The 22,805-nt window shown below is 44.9% G+C and overlaps 1 protein-coding gene across 1 annotated transcript; it reads right to left on the bottom strand.

Annotated features, from left to right (window-relative positions):
• Positions 1-11,633: 11,633 nt before the first annotated feature.
• Positions 11,634-22,407, bottom strand: LOC143154252 (uncharacterized). Its single transcript, XM_076326202.1, has 4 exons — positions 22,025-22,407; positions 13,621-13,706; positions 13,305-13,529; positions 11,634-13,237 (listed from the first exon to the last, which is right to left on the bottom strand). The coding sequence occupies exons 2-4, from the start codon at positions 13,702-13,704 to the stop codon at positions 12,368-12,370; spliced, it is 1,179 nt and encodes a 392-aa protein (XP_076182317.1). The 5' UTR covers positions 13,705-13,706; positions 22,025-22,407; the 3' UTR covers positions 11,634-12,367.
• Positions 22,408-22,805: the final 398 nt, after the last annotated feature.

The raw sequence follows: 22,805 nt of genomic DNA, 5'->3' as shown, positions 1-22,805 counted from the left end.
TGTCAGTCGCCAGGATCAGTGAGCTTTCGCCAGCCGATTCGTAGCGTGATGACTGCTCGTTCACCTTCGCTCATACCGCGTCGTACGCACGCCTGCTTGGAATCCCTGCCTGGTGATCTCAGATGATGCAACTGAGGTATCTCGAGATCCCAGCAGTCCAACAGAAGTGTCTTCGTCTTGCCCTTGTACCTCCCAGCCGATCCAAGGTGACTTCGTCCCCTCGCTCCGCAACCAGCTTCTACCGCCTCTCTTGTGTGCTCGTGCCTCCCTTGTGCTGCCTGTTCGTGCGATCTCAAATACATTACGGGTTATGAGGATATCTTGGGATGCCGTCGGATGTCTCGAGCGGCAGAGAGAGATTCGTTGATACCCCTTGTACTCGGTTCGTACAAGATCTCTTGTAAAGTATCGTAAATCGACAGAGATCTACGTTATCGACAATCGGGTCGATAAGTGATCGATCGATCGCGTTATTATCGGTAGTAGTGTCTCGGTGTATATTTCACGATCGAAGAATCGCGTTGGAAATCACTTTTGTAGAAATATTCTTATATCGAGTACACGATAATGTCAAAATTGTTCAGTCTCGAGAATAAACTTTCGATCCTTGAATTAAATAACAGTCCATCGATCGAACCGCGTACGGAAGGAAAAAAGAGATTACGATTTGTGGTCTATCGGTAAAGTACGCCCCCGCAATTTCGCAAATTTCGTCGATGATCTATATATAGGAATAGATTGCGTCAACTACGCGAGTTCTTTTTTCGAAGATGATCGCACCGCTTTCACGAGTTCTCTCGATGATGGATCACTTTGCGTTTCGCACTCACGAACTTGATCACTTTTTTTTTTAGCACTGAACGCTTCTCTCTCTTTCTCTCTCTCTCTCTCTCTCTCTCTCTCTCTCTCTCTCTCTCTTTCTCTCTTTCGATCTCGATCTCGTGATCTATCTAATGAATCCTGACGATCGTCCTCGCGGTTAACAACACATGAAACCCTATTCTTTCCACGATGTATCGTTAATTATTCGTTCGACCAGTTCTTTCAGATGATCCGCTTAAACGATTCACCCTCTTCGGGACTTCTAAGTACAGAGAACACGGTGCAATAGTTTATTCCTAGCATCTTGCTCATAATGACGATCCCGTAGCGTTTCTCTCTGCCGCTGTTCAGCTCTGTCGCGTTGGATTCCGATAAATTAGGAAACGGAAAAGAAAAAATCTCACACCTCCAAGAAGTCACTTTACACACGGGCGTTTCACTTGCGTTTCACGCATCTGTGGCACCGACACGAACGCTGTTTTCTTGCTCGCAGCACCCACTCTGTGTCTGCCTGCGTCGACATGCACTGTATCTTTATAGTCGTTCACGTTCGAAGAAAAATGATACCTTTCCTCGTGGCATCCCTCCTATGATTCGTTTCTCGGATAGTCGCAGAATTCCGCGAAATTTCTACGATCGTTTTCCACAACGTGCTCGCGATGGATCTAAGATGGCGACCAGCCAGTCCGTTGCTCCGAAGCTCTGTTCTGAATACACGATGCTTCCGATCAGTCGACAAATTCGCTTGCTGTTCGGGTACGATCTTTTCGACGAGGCTCGTATCCGACCGGTTCGCACGATCCCCGTGAAGCACTGACAAGTATGCGACAGCTGGCACAAGCGTTCGCCCCAATTACCAACGAGATTCCGGACGCGAGTGTATTAAGGGAGTCGTTTGGCATTAGCAGAAGACTTGCGCTCTGCTCGCTTCCAATCCCGGTTCAGGGCCGTAGCCTGCATTGCCCCGCTTCAGGTACTCCACGTGTCTCGACCCGTTTATCTGGATAGGATGGGTGCAACGATACGATTACGCTTCGACAACGTTTCGGGAAACCTCGAGATGGAAGTTGACGTGCGCGTTAGTCGATTCCCGTGCGAACAACGATACGCGGTGTCGGCAATGTTTATTCGAAGCTGGAATTCCGAATTCGTTCTTCTTAAACGAACCGTGGATTTCGAAATTGTCGGCCGTCCGTCTCAACGAAAGACATCGAGGACGCTTGTTATGTAAGACGACCGGATATAATTGTCTTCAATTGGAGCAACTTGGACGAAACGTTAATAGAAAGTCGTCGAGACACTGTCCAAGACGGACACGGAACGGTGTCAATATTTGCTTCTCGATCGCGACGAGTGATCCACTCCTTCGATTGCGTAATTCCGGTAACCCCGGGAGGTAACGTTAAGCTCCGTGGCGCCAGGTTCGCAGATGTCGTGCCTGAGATATCCCTACCAGCCGGTTTTGCCTCGACCTACGACGATGTCGTTGCTCGTGACTCATTTCTTCCCACCGAATCCCCTTCCGTGGCATTGGTACGACCCTGTTAATTGCATGGGACTTGAAACGCATGTGGTCGTTTTCGCGACGATTCGTCGATGCCCTCTGATTAGTCAGCAGGTACATCTATTTAGGTTCGCGGCGTCAAAACCCAGGCAAATCGAGCGGTTCACCCGCCTCGGCGACCTCGTGATCTCGTCTCTCCTCCCTCTCTTTCTCTTCCTCTCGTGGCCCATCGGAGTATTGAACGGGTCGAAGAGCTCGTGCTCGTTACTCGGTTCGGAGTAACTCTTACCGCTGCTCCGGCCAGCACGTGCCGGCCGTCTAAAGCATTCGCACCTAACTCTCGCCCGATTGGTGGGGATCATCCTCGGTTTGTTCGACGTTTGTAATATAACACAGGTACTCGTTTTTTTCTTTATTCAAATCGGTGTCGTCTGGACGTGAGAAAGTTCACTTCGAGTCGATTAAAAATGGAAACTTACTACCGTTTGCCATCGGAACCAGAACGCACAATTATCTTTGGTCAAATGGCGATTGGATTGGCAATTAGAATCGAAATTTCTTATTGCCGATTGCAACTAATAAATAACTATTCTTATTATAGAAATCAATTTATTATTCCCAGCCCCCATCGTTATTATTTTCGTTATTGAAGTTTCGATGTTTTTCGTGGAAGTATATTTGAAAATATAAATTAGCGACTGACCTTCTTGTTCAGGTAAAACATGCAAGTTCTCTTACAAGTCTTACCGAGTCTTCTGTATGCCAGTTAGGACGTAATTTGGTGGAAATCGGAAACATCGTTTCTTGGTTTTATCATATTTTTCAAATAACACAGCAATTTACGCGCGAATAAGATTGTCATAATTAGATCGAACAAACGCTGATAATCGAAGAAAGCAAAGTAAGTAGGATCGATCAAGATTCGGAAAGTCTGCATAGGGTTAACGAGCACAGATAACGAAAGACGATTAAAAATAGTTACCGATCGCTTTTCAATGGAAAGTGCGTTAAACGAGAAGAAATAGAAAAAAGTTAACAATAGTCGGATCTTGTACGAGCACTTGGTATTGTTTGCCTCGCTTCGATTTCCCTTATCTTGTTGGACATCGCAACGTTTAAGAGTGGAAATTTTTTATACGCCGTCTGTCGATTCGAGTGTCGTAATTACTTCGAGAGGGATAGCGGAACTTATGTAAGGTGAACATCGTGAATTACGCAAAGAGGAAGAAGCGTTCGGTTCCTGGACAAACATTGCTCGTCGAGAGGTTGCGTCATCAATTTTTTCCGAACCAGAAGTAGCAGAATTTCCGGTTAATTGATAACCGTTTCTCGTTCGCCGTAGGTATGTACTATGGGCGTCGGCTATCTGAACATGTTTCGTACAAACGTTTCTCAGTGTCGATGATTGTTAATTAATTGCTTGCCTATACCCGTTTTCGGTATAGATTCATTCAATCTGTTGTCAATTCTGCACCAAGGAACATCCGACGCAGACAGCGACAAAAGTGAGCGGTTCGTTTTTCAATTACGTTCCATTGGCCGATGATACGACACATGGAAATTAGATACATCTAGGACTTTGCGTCGAAGCCAATTTCACCGGACTCGATTCAATCCACGAGTCTGCACATGAGAAACGTTATGTAAGATCAGTAGCCGTTTTCGTCCACGATCATAAACATTGATTGCCCTTAGCTGACAACTTGCGACGAGTTTTAAAAATGAATATTATCTAACATCAGTTCAATGTCGCTGTGGTGGTGTTTCATTGAGAGCATCTTGAACATTTGGTCGCGGTTCGCGAAAGAGTACAACCGAAAGACGAGACTCTGTTATACTATACTTCTGGCTCGGTAATCGAGTCTGACCGTCCAATTAACACTTTCGCAATCGAGTAGTTGAAAACTTTAAGAATCTACCGCTTGGAAGATTTTTTTATCTATCGTCTATCTAAAATAATCTGCGGTGACCTTCAACCCTTCGTACTATTTTGAGTAAATCGATGATAACGATCGTTCGAAGCCATCTAAGTGGTTCTTTGTGGAAAAAAGAAAAACGAATAAAAATTATATACACACCATTTTTTCCATAAAAAGATGCCTCTGTTTCGATTTCCCGCGCATTTTCCAAAACAATTTTCTTCGAAACGAAAGTTTCCGCGAAAAAGGTTTATTTCACATTTTCGATCAATTCTTTTCATACGTGTTCACATAATATATAGTACGATTCTGCGTATCCTACGAGAGGGAAGCTTCCTATGATTTCCTGCATCGATTTAAAATTAATCTCGAATACACAAAAGATAGGGAATAAAGGGAAATTTTCTATCGTTTTGTAAATATCGATTTCTCCGCACTGACGTTTCTGATATCTCGAGAAACACAAAAGACAGATATTATCGGTTATATCTGTTCCGTTAAAATAGCGGAATTATCTTTGCAACGAATTATAATTCCTATCGCAAGATCAAGATTAAGATATGTACATCGCTCGAAAAAGTTCGATGAAGATTCTCGGTTCTCAAACAAGGAGTGTCGATTAATTTCACGTAACGTAAGGACGTGTTTTCGTTTTCCTTATCAGTGTTTTTTTCATCGTATTTAGGCCAGATGTTACGATTTCGGCGTCAAATCAGGACAACGATCGATCTGCGATTCGAAAATTCGAACGCGCGTCGTCGAAAGACAGACGAGAGACACGATCGCCGTACTGTTTTCGAACGGACAACAGCGATGAAAATTCTCTCATATAGTATTCTAGTTACTCGTTGTCTCGCTGACGCGATTCCTGCATTTAGAACGACGCGTCGCGCCGAAAAGGCGAACAGCCGTTTGAACTTTTCGAAATCTATAATAATCCAGTGACTCGTCCCTGACGTACGTTTCGACGAAATTATCGCCGTTTCTGGCGAAAAATTATTAGCGACGCTATTATCAACGACTCACTGTGAATCCAGACCGTCCTTTTCCACGTTAAGAGGAAAACGAAAGAAAAAGGAAAACGATCGGTCTTGAATTTTAGAACACAATTAAATTTACGAGAGTGCGACGTTGTACCGTGAAACATGAGAACCGATTTTACGAACGAAACTTGAAAATGTTTCTTTTCTTTGAAATAGATTAAAATTAGTAATCGTTATTTTCGAACGAATGTGCTGAAATCTTAAGATCAATCGTAACCGTACGTCGTTACGTATATTGGGTACGCACGAAGTTTAAAAAGAGTTTTTCTTTTCTCTCTAAAAAATATTAATATTAATAATCGTTATTTGCGAACAAATGTGTCTTTTTTTGTTCAAGGACGTTCGACGGTCAACAATTTGCACACGTATAAGATTGCCATTTTGCCAACTATAAATATCACTTTATTCGACTTTGAAATCGAATAAAGAGAAACGACGCAAATAAATTCACTCGTTCGAAACGTTTCACTTGATTCCGAATAACGTATCTGTATTGAGATTAGGTTTTATTTCAGTTGCACCTAGTTTTTTTACACATTTACGACATATTAACTCTTGTTTTATCCACCCTTTATTCGTGCGTCTGTACAATTTACATTTGTGTCACGAAGAAGTTAAATAATATAAATAAAGGAATAAAACATCTATGCTTCAGGTACGATAAAAATATGCAGGTGTAAAGGTTTATTATGTTCTCTTATTCAATGACGGACTAGAAGGAAAACTACTTGACCTGCAAAAGATGCTCGTCGGCAGTGTTTAACCTTTGGGGTTATCTGGAATTGGACCTCCATGTGCTTTGTAAGTCCGATAAAACGAACGCATAGGCGTGAAAATGTCGTCGATTCGTAAAAAGATAGGAACGTACGACGTCATTGGACAAAATTTAATCATATATTCACAGACGATAATGAATCGTAATCTTTCGCGTGTGAAGTTGTTATTTGTAACCATGCAGTTTGCTTAGATGCCTTGATAACGGAGATGTTCGTTATTCATATCGGATTATCTCAAACGATATTACGGTTCCCCGACAAACGGATTTCATGAAAACGTATTGCGCATTGATTTCTAGCAATGTCGTCAGCACGGGTGTGATGATCGCGCTATGTATCTACATATGTACATATATCGTTGCAGTTTTCTCCCGATAAAGGGATTTCACTTAATACCGCCAAGATTACACGATGAAAAGAATCGACATTTTCAGAATTATCTATGCACGCATGTACGCATTCGAAACAATGTTAAATTAAGTATTATACCTTGGCTTTTTCTCTTGTAAAATTAAACAGAGACGAATACATCACAATATTTCCCGACGCATCACTTTAATACCATTTTAATCGAAGAGAATAACTAGTTTAAAACGGCTATTGTTTTCATGTTTTTTCACCCAAGTAACTCGAGTGAAAGAAATGTGATTTAAATATGCGACGAATAAGATTACGTTTAGTTTTTTTTTCGTTATTAGTAGAAGTAGAGAAAAAATATATTTAACTTTTTTATATCAAATTTAATTCTCGTTAAGATTTATTTAAAATATTTAAAAAAAATCGTACAAACTGTGCAAAACTGGTAAATTCGTATCATCCGAGCGTTACTGACAATAATCTGTCAAGTATCGGTGGAGTCGAAAATGCTGCTCAATAAATTTGTTCGTTACGAACGCGACGGTTGATTTTAATTGACGAATTGTTTCGAAGGAATGACGGTACTTGACAGAATCGTTAGATTTGAACATTTTTAGACGCTTCTGTTTGAAAAGAAAATAGATCTCTTGAAAAGAAATCGTGGAATCGCAAACTCGCGAACCGTCTAATCGTATGTAAACAACTGTTGAAAATAGATTCTTTTCTATGATCGATTACTCACATTGAAATTATCGTCCAAGATATTATTTTGCACAGTTTAAAGAGAAAAATAGTGTACGAAGAGAAAAAAGGAGCGAGATATAATTCTCGAGCGATTTCTGAAGTCTCGACAAATATTTAATAGTTTATTTCGCTTTCTAATTTACTTCGAGTTTTACTTCGAGTAAAAACTCGACTATCTTACGAGCATGCAAGTTGTTACGTTGCGCTAAAAGTTGCGCAAACGAGAAATTTGAATACTGGAATGCAGCGCTCAGTCGATACTTGCAGGCAATAAAAAATGTATCACATTGTATGCCACGCTGGAAAAACGTGTCACAAAATCAAATCTCGAATCAATTTCATCAGTTTTGATAAACTTTTAAATCAACAACTTGTTCTTACAAATTACATTATCGTATCTCGATATGTATTACAAATTCGTCTAATCCGAAATATGATCGAATGTAAATTCGAGATACAATATTCTTACTATTATCTGAAACGACGTCGCACAGAATACACGATAACTTGGCTTCGTAGTGATGAGTAGATTCGCTCCGATTCGTGAGATTTCGTTATGTTTACGGTGTCTCTAAATGTTACGTTTCACGGTTATTCGTACAGGTGGTCGGTATTCCGAGCGAAGCGATGCAGAAATATTCACGTTCGTTATTTGTCTAGCCACGCTGACCTCGAAGAAAATTTCAAATATCGTTCTCATTCGGATCATCGATCTCGGTCATCGCCCAGCGTTGTTGCAACGTCGAGCGATCGCGGAGACTGCTCGACGATTGACATCGAAGAAAGTTTCACCGCTACTTTTAAACCTGGAACCGGCTGCTCGTAAACAAACCGCTTATTTCTACCGGTGTCGCGAATATGATTCATTGATCGCTGTGTTCGATAAACTTACAACTCCTGTGACCCGTGTGTATACATAGATAATTAAGCTATGTGTACGATAGCACATACTAGGGTTCACGACACGGTATGAAAATGTTAAGTTCGTTGCGGTCCTAGACTCGTCACCTATATTTGATTTCAAATTTTCCTTCCTCAGATTTAGAGTTCGAGAGTTCTCGATCCTTCGAATTGTTCGAGCTCCGGATTTCAAGCCACAGAATCCTAAAAACTTGGATCGTCGATTCGTCCGACATTACGTGAATCCCGAAATCTTCTCACAATCGAGTTGTTTTCTCTTCGAACCGCAAACTGTCTACAAGCTTATAAATTCTAAGGTCCGATGCAGACGAGCGACTTTTCGCCGCACGAAAAAACGGACGTACAATCGCTAAAGATATAAAGTAAAACGAATGTCGTTTCGTAGCTTGTAGACGGAATAGCAAAGCTAGCGCTGAATTCTCGATCATCCTTCAGATTCAAAGATTCGATTCTCGGATCTTGGGAGTTCTGGGTTCCAAGGTTCGAGTGTATCGAAAGAATTGGGGTAGAATTTCGATGGTTTGTAATTCCTCCCTTGAGAATCAATCACCTCGTTGAAAAACTTACGCACCGTCCAAAGTATGGTGGTCCCATTCTGTGGAGTCCCATCACCGAACACAAGAAACCTTGGTAACCGTCAAGCGTATATACTTCGAAAGTAACAGACTCCTACCGTTTATGTTGTGCATCCTTTACTCGGAGGAGGTTCGTTCGAAATCTGTCTTTATCCACGATGGTATTCTGTCAATGGTTGTTGTTGGACAATTGGTCATTTAGAAGTAGTCGAACACCAGGATCTTGCCAGGCATCGTGTGTCACCGGGCCGTTGCGTCGCGTCGCGTTGCGTTGCGTTCCGTTGCGTTGCGTCGCGTTGCGTCGCGTCGCTGTTTCGTTTCGGTCAGCAACGGAGCAACATTTTTCAGGGATCGTTCGTCTCTCAGTGGCACGCGCAGCTGCGTCGTCGAGGAGAAACGTTACGCGACCGCGCAGAAAAGCAGCAGGGACGCGCAACGGAGCGCCGAGCAACACTGTCGCTTCACTCGCGAGTACCCCGAGTCGGCAAGCTACGAAATCGCTTTCGTACCAGCGATCGGATATGCCGCCGCTGATTGGCCTAAACCGTTCCTTATCAGCGACAATTCCTCCGCTGAGGTTGACGCCGTCGAACCGCCGACCCCGCTTATCTCAACGATCTGATGATCGCGAGCCGCGTCTCTTGAAATCGTAAACGGACAATGTTCGATGGACGGAGATCGCCCCTTTCCGGACAGGGGGCCCTGAAATAATTCATTCGGGGCGGACCTGACCCTTTGCGATGTAAACGGTTTTTTATCAGTTGCTTCGAACCGATAAACGTATAAACCATGAGCAGGGAGTAGCGTTGGAGGACTTTGTTTGTTGGTTTCTCGAGAGTACGATCGATCGAGGACAGTTTTACAATATTGTCTGCACACTTTCCAGACGAGCGAAAGTTTCGATAATTATTACGAAAAGTTTGGTTTAGGAAATAAAAATAAATAATTGGATGCAGCTTTTTATTTCTAGCAATGCTGTTTCGAAAATTATAAATAATAATGTTAAACCGGAATGTGTATTTTACGCGATATGTAATGCGAGTGGTATTATTTCTTTATTAACTTTCGTTTGGCAAAAGAAATGCTAAACTTGCGAAAGAAGATGAACTTTTGATCGTTAAAGAATCTGCAAGATGACTCGGCCAAAGTATTAAACAAATGCAAAAAACTCGAACGAATAGATCGCTTTTGTATTCAACCAAAAGCGTCATCGACGATCGAATAATAATTAATTAGACGATTATTTGGTATCTTTGAAACTGGATATTTGGCTGTTTCCGTTCATAATCGATCGAACAATTAGTATCTCCGTATCTTGGAGCTCAGTTATTGGCTCTTTGGCTAATAACCGATGAAACGCTCGACAAATTCGTACCAAATTTTTTTATTAGAACTTGAAACTAGTTTTCCTCACAATGTATACACCTCTGTACACCATTGGTGCCTATTAAAAATTTGTGAAGCACTTTTGGATCTAGGTTACGCTAGGTACAGTGATTCTCTAACAGACACCTATGTATCGGTCTTACGTGCTATCGTTCTATCTTTCCATTCAATTCTTTCTGCATTGATATAATACGGAACTGATATAATATTATGCAGAATCGGTAGAATATTGTATGGAACTGGTATAATATTATACGGAACCGATATAGTATTGTATGGAACTGGTATAATATACAGAATCGATATAATATTATGTCGTAACCAGAACCGAAACCGAAACCGATACCGATGTATCACGATTGTTGTCATTGCCTGTTACAGAATAATGGAGGCTTTGCTGTACTTTCCGAAGATCGTACAATTTATTTCCATCTTGTTATCGAGTATTTGAGTACCTAGTAAGATCAGATATATATATATATAGAGACCACATTCTGTTGGTAGAACATGGATATTGAAATTCCTAGAAGAACGTACGCGTAAGCGAAGCTCGCTTATCTCGGTTGTCTCGACTCGTGACACTGTAATATAGAATATGCCCGGTATAATATCGAATACAATAAACGTTGAATGGTTTTTTTCGACGCTTGCTAGGTGAAATGCGTAGTTTCGCAGTTGCTTTCGCGTTTTCGTATCGCTTGAAGGAGAAAGTATCGCGAAAGGTTGTTTCGAATTGCCGATCTCTGAGTTTCCGTCCGCCTTCGTTTTCACCTCCATCGGCACGACGTTGGCCGTGCTCTTAATTGTTTTATTTACATTCCATCTTGCACACCTATGGCACGATTTGCCAAGTCGGACACTTGATGAATGTCTACGTTCGACATGGAGTTTCTTTCAACCTTCCTTTCTCTTTTAGCTTCGTTCCGACTGTCCCTGTAGGCGAAGGAAATAAACGTAATCGTGAGTATGAAATAGCTTCGTCATTTTTTTCGACGACATATTGTATACACGGAAAGTGCACATTTCGCAAAATCAAAGGAATCCGCAGGTCGTGAACGTCGAACGTGTCTATGGGCGACTAACGCGTGCATTACAATTGTGTATACAAATGCAGATGGGAGAATACAATCTTTGGATGATACATACCGGATTCATCGGATGAAATCATTTTTTGTCGATAGCACGCGTGATCTGTAATCAAAGTCGAGATTTGTTTGACGAATTAGCACGTGTTTATCTAATATTATACATATCATATTATTTTTATTTTGCTGTACGATTCTTTCTCGAACGTGAAAAAATTGTATTGTCCCTTCACCACTTGTCGAGATCGCGAGTAATCGTTCACCGGGTGTTCAAAGTTTTCGGAGTACTCGGTCGTAGGGATTTGAATCTTCTCGAATCAAAATACGAAGGAATCACGAGGATTTCAGATTCTCGAGGTTTGGAAACACTTGGGGTTTCAAGTTGCTATCTTTCTTAGAATCTACGACTCGAAACACACAAGTGTTCTCAGATTATGAAGCCGATGAGATCGCGAATAATTTGGAGATCTGGAAGACAGCGAGTGAGAACGCACTAGGAAATTATCTTGTGCCGACTCTTTTTTTATTCTCTATGAGACAATGGATACAATATACGCTTCGAAGTAGTCAACAAGATAGAAACGTCTTTGGACGTTTACAATGTCTGTCAGTTGTGAGAGTTAGGGATAATTATAAACGGATGTAAATTCCTTTATTAGACGCGCGAGTATGTTAAATAGTTAACTAATAATAATAATAATAATTAAATATATATTAGAATTTCATTTCTCTCTCTCTCTCTCTCTCTCTCTCTCTCTCTCCCCTCCCCCTCGTCTCTTTCCCTCTCATAATTTCCAATGGCGATTGAGAAATCAATATTATCTTCGAACAATAAAACTCAAACGAGACACCTGCTGCCCAATCCAAGTAAATCTAATCGAACAGTTTACTCTTCGACGATAACACATAACATTTTAACGAATAGTACAATACAAAACAAAGCGTCATCCTTTTTCTACTAAAAACAAAGAAAAACGAAAACCGTCTCTATTTACAGTGGATCAAACTGAGCGTCGAATAATAGCTCAGTGATCGAACTGAATCAGATAACTAACCGTAGACTGGACTAGGCAACGAACGATCCTAACGGAAAAAGAAACAGAAACGATCTCGTACGACGAGCGGAGCATTTTCATCTATACCAATAATGTCTTCTGTTAACTCTGGACCAGTCTGACGTCTAAAATAGACCAGTCACGCGTTTTCCTTGGCGAGAGGAATCGTCCTCTTTTCATTCAGAAATCTTTCTTTTTATCCTTGTCCACGAGGACGTTATCGTGGTAGCTAATTTCTTGACCAGCCACTGCTGGATGAAGATAGTGCGGCTCCACGTCGATCTTCTCTTTAACGTCAGAGTCCAGGACCATCGAATGATGAGGACCACGATGAAGCACCGTCGTCGTCGAGTGATGCTGCGGCTGCTGCTGTTGCTGTTGCTGTTGCTGCTGCTGCTGCTGTTGCTGCTGCTGCTGCTGCTGTTGCTGTTGCTGTTGCTGTTGCTGCTGCTGCTGCTGCTGCTGCTGCTGCTGCTGCTGCTGCTGCTGTTGCTGCTGCTGCTGCTGCTGCTGCTGCTGCTGCTGCTGCTGCTGCTGCTGTTGCTGCTGCTGCTGCTGCTGCTGCTGCTGCTGCTGCTGCTGCTGCTGCTGCTGCTTCCCGGATGACTGGTGCTGATGTTGATGCTGATGTTGGTGCTGATGTTGTCTCTCCTCCTCTTGAATGTACTTCTTCAGTAGTTCCCTCAGCTTGTCCAGATCGACGTCTTCGTCAAACTTCGAGAACAGTTCCTTGGTCCCCGACTCGCCCAATTTTTCCGAGTCCTTCAGCTGCTTGAACAGTTGTAAGAATCTTTCGTTAGCTTGTACACCGTCCCTGGTGGTGTTCTTCGACGAGTTTAGATTAGGATTCAATAACAGATCCGGCGTTTCGTGGACAACGTTCACGTTCTTGTCCAGGTTCTCCTCCGTCAATGATTGAAGCAGGGTGTTGTAGTCCGGTTTGATCCTGGACGTTTCCATGCACGAGCTACAGGAACAATTAGTGATGATCTGAACCTTCTTTTGCATAGTTATCGAGTTATTCTCTTCGTCCTTGCAGTCTAGAGTGACCTGGAAACGAGCACCCAAGTGACAAGTTACGTTTATAGCGTGCAATGACATCTGTTCGTTCGCTCACCGTGTGCCATATGCTGTCCAGAGGCTGACAAGAATCGCAGTAGGGTCTTATCAAGTCACCGGGTGCCGAAGGTTCGCTGTGGGGCACCATGTACGAGAAACAAGCCCCGACGCACACATTGTTGTCCAACTCCTGCGAGGAACATTGCGGCCATGTGACTACTTGCTTGATGGGGGTTGTCTTGCACCAGCTGTGTTTATCCGGATACAGCACGATGTTGTGGACCTAAAAGCAAGGTTCGCGGTAACGTTACTCCATTGAGATAATAGGAAACCGAACTAAAGTAACGTCTAAATATACAGAAAGATCAATAAACCTTGTGCTCTCGATGTGCAAGCAGCAGGGTTGACCGAACGAGCAGGAGGATCGCCACCGTCAGATGACACGTCGATCCCATCATCTCTGAAACAGTGCAAGGAGAGAGAGAGAGAGAGAGAGAGAGAGAGAGAGTGTGTGTGTGTGTGTGTGTGTGTGTGTGTGTGCGTGCGTGCGTACGTGCAAGTGTATCTAAATCTTTCCAACTGATCGAGCGTCGGTGTGAAACAGTTGCCAGGTGAGAAAAACCAAGTTTCTAACCACCGGACCAAACTTTTTCTGTCTGGTGTGCGGGAACGAGTTGTCGTTGGGTATCGTTGGGTATCGTCGGGTTGGAAAGATTTCGCGATTGCGATTCGAGGCGCGGCGTACACGTGTGCACGGCGTATGCGTTTCGTCCCCACCCCGAATGAATGAAAGTCGTCGTGGGTCTCTCTCGTGGTGTGACTCTCGAGGTCTCAGGTTCGACGACCGTCTGAAATTACGTCACTGGGATTTGTCGTGATGCCGCTTCTCCGTGCTGCTCTTCCGTTTTCTTTTTTTCTTCCCTTGGCGTGAATTTCGTTTAAAACGAGCTGCGCGGCGAGCTGTGCGTACAGGGGTCTCTCGTAAACTCCTGGGACCGCGTCGCGTCTTTCGGCCAACACGGGGTTAATAGAAAGAGGGAAAGAAAAAGAGAGAAAGAGAGAGAGAGAGAGAGAGAAGCAATCTACCTATTGGCGACGACAGGACCGGACCCATTCATAAATCGTTAGTCCGATTCCCTGATTCTCGACGAGCGGAGATGCTCGAATTTTAAGTCGCCGAGATTTTGAGATAACGGAATTCCCCGTGGTCTACGAGGATCAAGGGAAAGAGGAGACTTTCTCGTGGACGTCCTGGCCATAAATAGCGCTGGATTTGGGGTACGAGGCTTGAATACGGGATGCACTCTTTCCGGCGGTATACGAAACTCTTTTGAGGCCGCAAAGTGCCACGAAGAAAGACCGAACAGTGGAAAGAACAGCCAGCTCAAAGTGTGAGGAATAATTGAAAATGAAACACGGTGGATAGAGCGATGAAGTATTATCGGGAAACGATTTCCCAATGAACGTAGTTAATAACGTAGTCGGGAACAAACGGTAATGAAGCGATAATTCTGCATCAACGAGAACAGAGGAACGAGAAGCGTAGTATATACATATATAGACAGGTCGAATCGATGGCGACGGAAAAAAGCGTCAATCTCATCGTACGATCTTTCTTGATCCTTGGGAGATCAGCGGGAACAAGTGGTACGAACGACAAGGTAAAAGGATGTGCGGGCCCAATTACGAGAGCTTCGGGGCTCTTTTTTCGGGGCCCCAGAAATCTCGGATCCATTTAACTGTGGAGCATCGGGAACCCTCCGTGCATCCTCCGTCCTTCAGGAATTCACTTTGTCGTTGGACTCGCGAGTTGAATTCCTGACAACAGAAGGAATCTCGTCCCTCTCTGGACAATTGGTCCCCGGTATTTCCAGGAGAGGATCAACTTTTCGTTCCCCTCCGATGCATTTCAATTCCAGACTCCTGAGGCCTTTTCTTCTTCTTGGTTCGCTTCTTCCTCTGTTTCCTCTTCGTCCACCACTTCATTCGTGGAACGACGCCTTTTCTTTTCCGCGTGGTTTTCGTCCCACTTTATTCTCACGCCGTCGAGTCTACGGTTTCTTACGCCACGACTTCCGAGAACCATGGAAGCAGTTTCGCTGCCGCGCAAGACGACATTACGATCGTGCAACGCTAAAGGAGAGAGTGTTGCGAAACGATTGCAGAGCGTTCCGCGAAAAGGAACTTTGGTCCGCCGATAATCGAGTACTCGAAACCGCGTGGCAAGGTAGATGAAAAGAACGGCGAGTAGGCGAAAAGACGCGCTAGCGTAGCGTCGATGAGAGAAGACTCGAGGCGATACGATTCAACCGAAACAATCGAATCGTTCGAGATCGAGTAAGAACTTTTCTTAATCGTACGATTAACCGTACGCTCGAGAACCATTTAAACTGTAGTAATATTTTGCTTTGGAAAATGTAATAATTGGGGGCGTCCTGAAAATCGTGAAAATTCTAAGAAACTGTATTAATTAACACTGGAAATGGTAAGGGAAATTAATTTATGAATATAATTGCATCTCTGTTTCCATAATTGTCATGTTCTGGTGTTAGAATTAGATGTTAATAGTGCGAATAGTCTAGAAATTGAAAAAAAAACAAAAAGCGAGACCATGGACAATATTTGGGCTACAATTATTCGAACAACGGATATCGAGGAGGAAAGGTTGACACGCAGCGCTGTATCTCCTTACAACGTGACACCTGCCGCAAATTAGCTTAAACACACGATACCCCGAAAATTAGGGTTCTCGGTTGATTTTTGTTGAATCACCCTGTACGTGCCAGCGAGGAAAGGTGTGCGGCTACATGGCTCGGCAGCCCATCTTATTCCTACGAGCGGAGATTTGAATGAACGAGTAGGATGCAACAGGGACGCACTTAATCCGGATGAGTCTCACGACTTACAATAAGTACCACTTCATCCGTGCTATCTAAACCACGATCCTTTGGCTTCTTTACACCCCGAATACCGTCAAACCTAGCTACGTCGAACACAAAGGCAATCGAGATCGGGGTAAAATAAATTTTGGCTCGTATCTCGATTCGGTATTTAAAACAGTATTACCGCGTTTCCTTTCACTTGGAAATTTACAATCGTTACAGTTAGATCTTTGCGTAATACCTTGTATAAATTCTGTACACGAGGCAAGTAAAAATAGCTGGTAATTGGAATTTAACTGTACTTAACGTGTTCCACGAGGTAATTAGCATATCTTATCGGTAGGCTTGGCTTCTGAATCGAACTAATCGATACATTATCGGTACACGATAGCCTTAATTCCATGTGCTGGCTACTATACTATATACGCAAGTTCGATCGATCGTTCAGGACCACTCTCTTGATTGAGAACAATATCGGAAAGTATCGCTTCTCGTACGGTATCGCTGCGTACGAGGTTGTGGTCACAGTTTTAATCGATGGCGTTACAAATAAACTGGGGAGGTGGGGGGTGTAGGCAACCGATACGGTGGGGTTATATTCAACGACCTCGATCTGTTAATGGAATATTATTCCACGACAGTCTCATCCACGACAACCCAAAACTTGTAGTTTTACTACAACTCTCAATGTTTTCGACTCGATATTCTACACCGTGTCTCTCGGAGCTGCAACATTTTTAATTCATATGGGTCGAAAAGCTTAATCTCAACCATCCTGGTTACAAATTCGACGTCAGAGTCCACTCGAAAGCGGGGTGGGTAATTGTATTCACCTCGCGTGTACCCCTCGATGAAAGAAGCGAATTAGAGAGAGAACTAGAGAGAACAACAGTCAGCGCGTTACTCAGAGTATCGATCATTAACGACGGATAAAAATTTCTATACTTTTCCCCGTGTCTGTACGAATGGGAATTATCGAGGTTTTCTCGATGAAAACGAGTCGAAACGCGACACGCATTCCTGAAATTCGGCAAATTCGGAAACAATCCAAAGGAGGTCGTGTTTGGGCTCATTTTCACCAGAAAAATCTTGAAAATTTACCAATAATACTGTCACCAAGATCTAACGAAAAATATAAAAAAAGTATACAAATATTAATTTATCGAGTTTCTCTCGTGCTGAACAAACCTAAACGATGAACCGTCGTTGGAGCGCGAAATGATTATTTAAACTCCGGCGCGAAGTCGGTATAGCTCTGAGAAGTGTTCCAGCCGAGTCGCGGGTCGCCGCGGTAAAGGATATCGAAATAAATACGGCCCTGGCCGGGTCGCAGCCAGAAGTCCAAAGCTCTTTGTTGCTGCGCCACCTTCTCTTCTCGCCTCTGGGTCCGTGTCGGTGGCGTGGAGGACCTCCGCGTCCACCTCCTTCTCCACCTTCCTCTCAGTCCCGTTCCTTCGATTTGCTCGTGTCGTTTGGGAACGATGAACGAGGACGGTCTGACCGACGGTGAGGGAGCGAGAGAGCAACCGGGCATAGTGAGAGCCAGAGAAGGGAACGGGAGAGAGACCTGCGCCCAGCCGCGAGATTAATTTGATTTTCAACCAAATTTGACGCGCCCCCGAGCCTAGGCGGGCCGGCACAAAGGGTGCCGCGATTCGTGCACGCCACGAACGGAATCTGTTCGTTTGGTCGTCGTCGCCGTCGCCGTCGCCGTCGCCGTCGCCGTCGCCGTCGCTGTCCCGGGGGATCCCTTTAAAAAGCGCGGGATTAAAATCATTCTTCCGAACTTTGCACCTATGACAGGCCCAAGGGGGAGGGGGCGTGAGTCCGCGGAACGTGACGCGCCGGAATTCATATTTCATTCGGACTATTCACCCCACCGGGGGAAAAAATTATGTTTGACAAACTGGACGATCGAACGGAGAACACGCGGAGAGTCAACGATCAAGATTCTCGAGGAGTTTGTGATTTAGGGACCTCTCCGACTGGCCGATTCCAGGACTCCTTGGTTGGTCTCTGACCAATCGACCGAAAGGAAAATGATTTAGCGACCGATCAAAGAGTCGCTTTAATCTTTGGTTCAACGTGCATGGGCCTTTTCCGATCCAGTACGATAGTTCGTAAAAATTAAGAAAGGTACGATTTTGAGAATTTTTATTCGAAATATTTGCTCAGCGTCCTAATGCTATTTAAAAGTTTACAAATATTGAAATTCGTGTGTTGTAAGCGCTTTGGAGAATCGTTGTAAATTTGGAGCGCCGGTCGTTGAGTTACTATAGGTTACCCTATAAATGGTTACGTTGGCGAACGGAACGTTACATGGACAAGAGGGGTTTTAGTTTTCCAGTTTCCAATGAAAATTATGGTTTCTAAAAATTATAATTATAATTTATCTCTATCCAAGAGCATTTCGCCGGTCAATTTAATAGCTTCCTATTATATAGTATGCCGAGTATACGCAGAGTACACACGGAGTGGAAAAATGTTTGGAACCTGGTTACTAGACACGTGACGATAGAAGATATTTCCGGAAACAAAATGGGAGACAATAGCAGCTGGTGTCTAGGAGACAATTGCACCAGGGTTCGTACGGCCCTGTCACCTCGGGTACACGGAGATTTCATGATCTCTTTGCCGGAGTACTTTGCCGTAAACGAAAAGGAACAAAGAAAATAAGAGGAAGAAGAAAAATCGCTAGAAGCAAGGTGGTTCAAGTTTCTCGACCAATGGAAGGCGAATAGGCGCGGGTTCGAGCTCACGGTACCAACTGTACTAGTTTCTCGATCGCCTTCGGCTTTATCTAAACGCAACCATATTTGGTTAGAGTCGCCGGGTACACCGTCGACGTTTATTTTCGAAATCCCTTGTCACGAAAGGAGCGCAAGAGAAGCTGACTTCGATTCGTTTACATCGGAAAATCATCCGTTACGTATATCGACACCGAGGAAATACACACCGAGGAAGATCGTTCAAAGAATGCGCCTCGATTATTGCCGCAGATTAAACGTTAATTTTCGAACGCAATACGGTCTTCCATTTTAACGAGAAATCCTTATCTCTTGATTTGGTCTAGCCCAATTTCGCATTTCGCGACCGTCCTTTGCTCTTTTTCCTTTTTTTTTTCGTTTTTTTCCGGCAATACGGTGCCGTGGCCGAACTAATAGGGGGGCCCGCAGGGTGAGGGTCCAGAAGGGGAGCGAAATAAAAAAGGAATCGGCCCCGGGAGAGGGTGCACAACGCGCCAGAAGCAAGAGAGTGGACCAGTGACCCGCGTGGACGAGAAGAAACGAGACGGAACGGTAGAGAGAAGCGAGGGTAGGGACTGAAGAAGAAGAACAAGAAGAAGAAGAAGAAGAAGAAGAAGAAGAAGAAGAAGAAGAAGAAGAAGAAGAAGAAGAAGAAGAAGCAGAAGCAGAAGAAGAAGAAGAAAAAAAAAGGAGTTTGCCAACAGCACCGGAGGATGCCCCGAAAACACGCTGGACGTGTGGCGCCATCTCGGCTCCTTTTTTTTCTTCCTCCTTCGCTGCCACTCTCCGCACGCCCCCCGCGCTTGTTCCTCGTGCTTTTGTTACTTCGCCCATACTAATTCTTCGCGAGCTGCACGGCATGCCCAGATTGCGTGGGGAAAGATCGGCCCGGGGAGAGAGGTACGGACTCGAGCTGGAGGGGTCCTATGCAGTGGCCAGTGTCGGATTAAGCTGCTTTCGCACCCTCTTCGTTCCCTCGATTAGATCACGATTTTAAGCCCGTTGAAATTTCAACGCCCGAGCGCCTCGACGCTGAGCGATGTCCGACCCGCGGCCGTTTTCGCGGCTGGCCCTTAGACCGTCAAGATGTCACCCGCGAGGTAATTTCTCACGGGGCCGATGTATCATTTCAAGAAGTCGATCTCGCGTTTCCGAGTCACGATCGAGCGGAAATTTTTTCGATCGCGTCGAGATTGGACAGAGCCGCGACGCGAGAGCTTTTCGCGAAAAAAGGAGAGAAGTCGGTGTGCGCGCCGCTTTAAAAATTCTCTCCCGGTGTGATGGCCCCCGCGAGAACGCGGACCACATACCTGCAAACGAACGTTCTTAAAAGGGAGGGTAGAGCCCAAGAACAGGTCGTTAAAATGTAATGACATTGTTGTTTTTAATGCTCGCCTCTTTAAAACGGGCCCTTTCGTCTTCCTCGAGCCTGGCCGCTACTAGCTCTCTCGTGCTCTCTTTCCGCGTCTTCCCTGTCTTCTAACGAGCGAATGAAAAAAAAAAAAAAAAAAAAAAGAAAGAAAAGAAAAAGGAAAACAACGACCGCGAGTTCCCCGTCCCTTTCGATCCGATTTTCTCTTCTCTCGATTCTTTATCACCGGAGCATCCGTTTTGAAAAGCGACCCCCTCGATAGGATTGCCAAAGAAAGAAATCGATCGAAGAGGAAAAAGGAACACCTAGAACGGAGGAGGAGGGGAGCCGAGAGAGTCTTTATCTCGGTCGATTTCGCAATATACCAGTTGCTAGGTGTTCCTCCTCCACCGAGAGATGGCAATTTGTACTTTGTTCTTTTAACGATTTTTTCTGGTAACCGATAACCCGTTAGCCGAGGGGCGCGAACACCATGCCGCTGCCGGATGACACAGCTAGTTTCGGTCGCCCTTGCAGCCTGACCTCATGGATATCGGTATCAAGTGTCACGGACCCCCCGGAAGCACCTCAGATTTTTCATGGTTCGTTACGGGCTACACAGCCTACTGGTGGAACGTTCGCGGTAAGAAGCTTCGGGGCTCGGTGGACAGTAACGAAAACACGGATGCGTAAATTTTCTTTTCCCAAACGGAAGAGAGATGATTGAACGAGAGTTCGTAACGAGTGGTTCGAAACACCGATTGAACCGAGGGCGTTATTCTCTATTTTCTACAACGTCTAATTACTCGAAAGGCGTGAGTCGGACTACTCGCAGCTTCGAAAATAAGCGCACCGTAAGATGTAATTAAATACGGACCACTTTGTCCGGGAACGGGGGACAGGGGACAGGGGACAGGGGACAAGGTACGGGGGGCAGGGGGACTGGGGACTGGGGGACTGGGAGACAGGGGAGGACCGGTTAACAATATTAACAACGCGTTCGTTCGACGATAGTCTCGATTTCGTGGCACTCGATCGACGGAAATGATCGATTCTCTCGATCGCCGCGGACACCCGTGGAGTCGATACACTGCGTTTTCGCTCGGATATTTTCGAGATTAGCCAATTAACCGCACAGTGGCGAGTCCACTCGGTCGCAAAAGGTCTTCATTAGAAAGGACCCCGATGGCGAGTCGGCTACCGCGCAACGGTTCAGCTTTGGAAGTTAACTGTTGCGTCTAAGAAGAGCTATCATTAACTCGAGAATAGGGTCTGGTATTAGGATTAGTGGGCAAAACGGTTTGGATTTGGTGCTTCTGAACTATTTAGCCGACCGAGTCCCTGTCCCTCGACTACGGTCTCTCTAAGAGCCTGTGATCACCGCGACTGTGCTCAGCTGGTGCTAACTTTCTTTCGCTCGGGAAAGAACGATCGCGCGAGAAGAAACCCGATCGACGACGAACTCTTGTAGAATTCTTTCGATCGAAAGGTTAGAAAAATACTAGTATGCGTATCTCGTGTTCATCGGAAGTACAGGTTGGCCCGTTCAAGTGTCCGCTCGAAAGAATCGAGTGGATCGTCTCGCGGGACCATCATTGCCGGAAGCACTTTCGAAATATTAACCATCCGTTTCTACGATTACGGAGTAATCCTCGATACGATGTTCGCGATCGAATCATTCGTGGCGCGGTGTCTCGTAGCGTACACATCACAGTCTGGCAACTCTGGCAACGATCTCGAGCTGCCAACCAGCGTGCGGCAAAACAGCCTTGGCTTTTCCAAAGAAACTGTCACTCACCTCCGTGTACGTCAGCGACGTCGCGAACTACGCACCACTCTACGACTCGGCGATGAACGATCGGTAAACAGAACGAACGAACGAACGAACGAACGAACGCACGAACGAACGGACGAACGAACGAACGAACGAACGAACGAACGTACGAACGAACGAACAAACGAAACGAAACGAAACGAAACGAAACGAAACGAAACGAAACGAAACGAAATAAAACGGTATTGCTCGCGCGATTTTCACTCGATGCTCGTACGGACCTCTGCCGCTGTCCCAGCAGCGAAGACTATCGGATCGGTGGGGGCCGATCTGTAGGGACAAATTTGAAGAACGGTTTGTCTCGAAACACGAAGATCCGATACGAGGCTGAGCCGAACCGAGCTGAGCTGAACACGAAACTGTGCTGCCGATCTCTCGTGTTCCGTTCTCCTCCTCCTCCTCCTCCTCCTCCTCCTCCTCCTCCTCCTCTTGCTCCACCTCCACCACCACCACCACCGGAGTCTCCTTCAGCTCCTCCTTCTACTCGGTACGTTCGGTTCCGCGCCGTTCCCGTTCCGTTCTCTGTCTTTCTCGTTCTCCCAGTTTCTCCAGGTATCCTCGGGAAAACAGAAAGAGAAAGGATCGCTCTCCGAACAGGATGGAGAGGGGAGAGGGATCAACGGTAAGCAAGAGAGATCTTTGACTACCTCTACAACGACGTCGTGTGTACTGTAAAAAGCAAGATCGCCCGAGGCCTTACACCTCGAACCAGTAAAACTTGTCGTACGCTAGCGCTCAAGTGCCT

The sequence above is a fragment of the Ptiloglossa arizonensis genome, chromosome 14 (assembly GCF_051014685.1).
Source record: "Ptiloglossa arizonensis isolate GNS036 chromosome 14, iyPtiAriz1_principal, whole genome shotgun sequence".
NCBI classification, from domain to species: Eukaryota; Metazoa; Arthropoda; class Insecta; order Hymenoptera; family Colletidae; genus Ptiloglossa; species Ptiloglossa arizonensis.
The sequence above is the reverse complement of the archived record's forward strand: the minus strand, read 5'-3'. Positions and strand labels throughout refer to the sequence as shown.

What these genes read in the sequence shown, in the direction of transcription:
- LOC143154252 (XM_076326202.1), bottom strand. Translation starts at nt 13,704, where the DNA reads ATGATGGGATCGACGTGTCATCTGACGGTGGCGATCCTCCTGCTCGTT. An exon ending in TTGCACATCGAGAGCACAAG is followed by an intron (nt 13,530 to 13,620) that starts GTTTATTGATCT and finishes CCTTGCTTTTAG; the next exon opens with GTCCACAACATCGTGCTGTA. An exon ending in TGGACAGCATATGGCACACG is followed by an intron (nt 13,238 to 13,304) that starts GTGAGCGAACGA and finishes GCTCGTTTCCAG; the next exon opens with GTCACTCTAGACTGCAAGGA.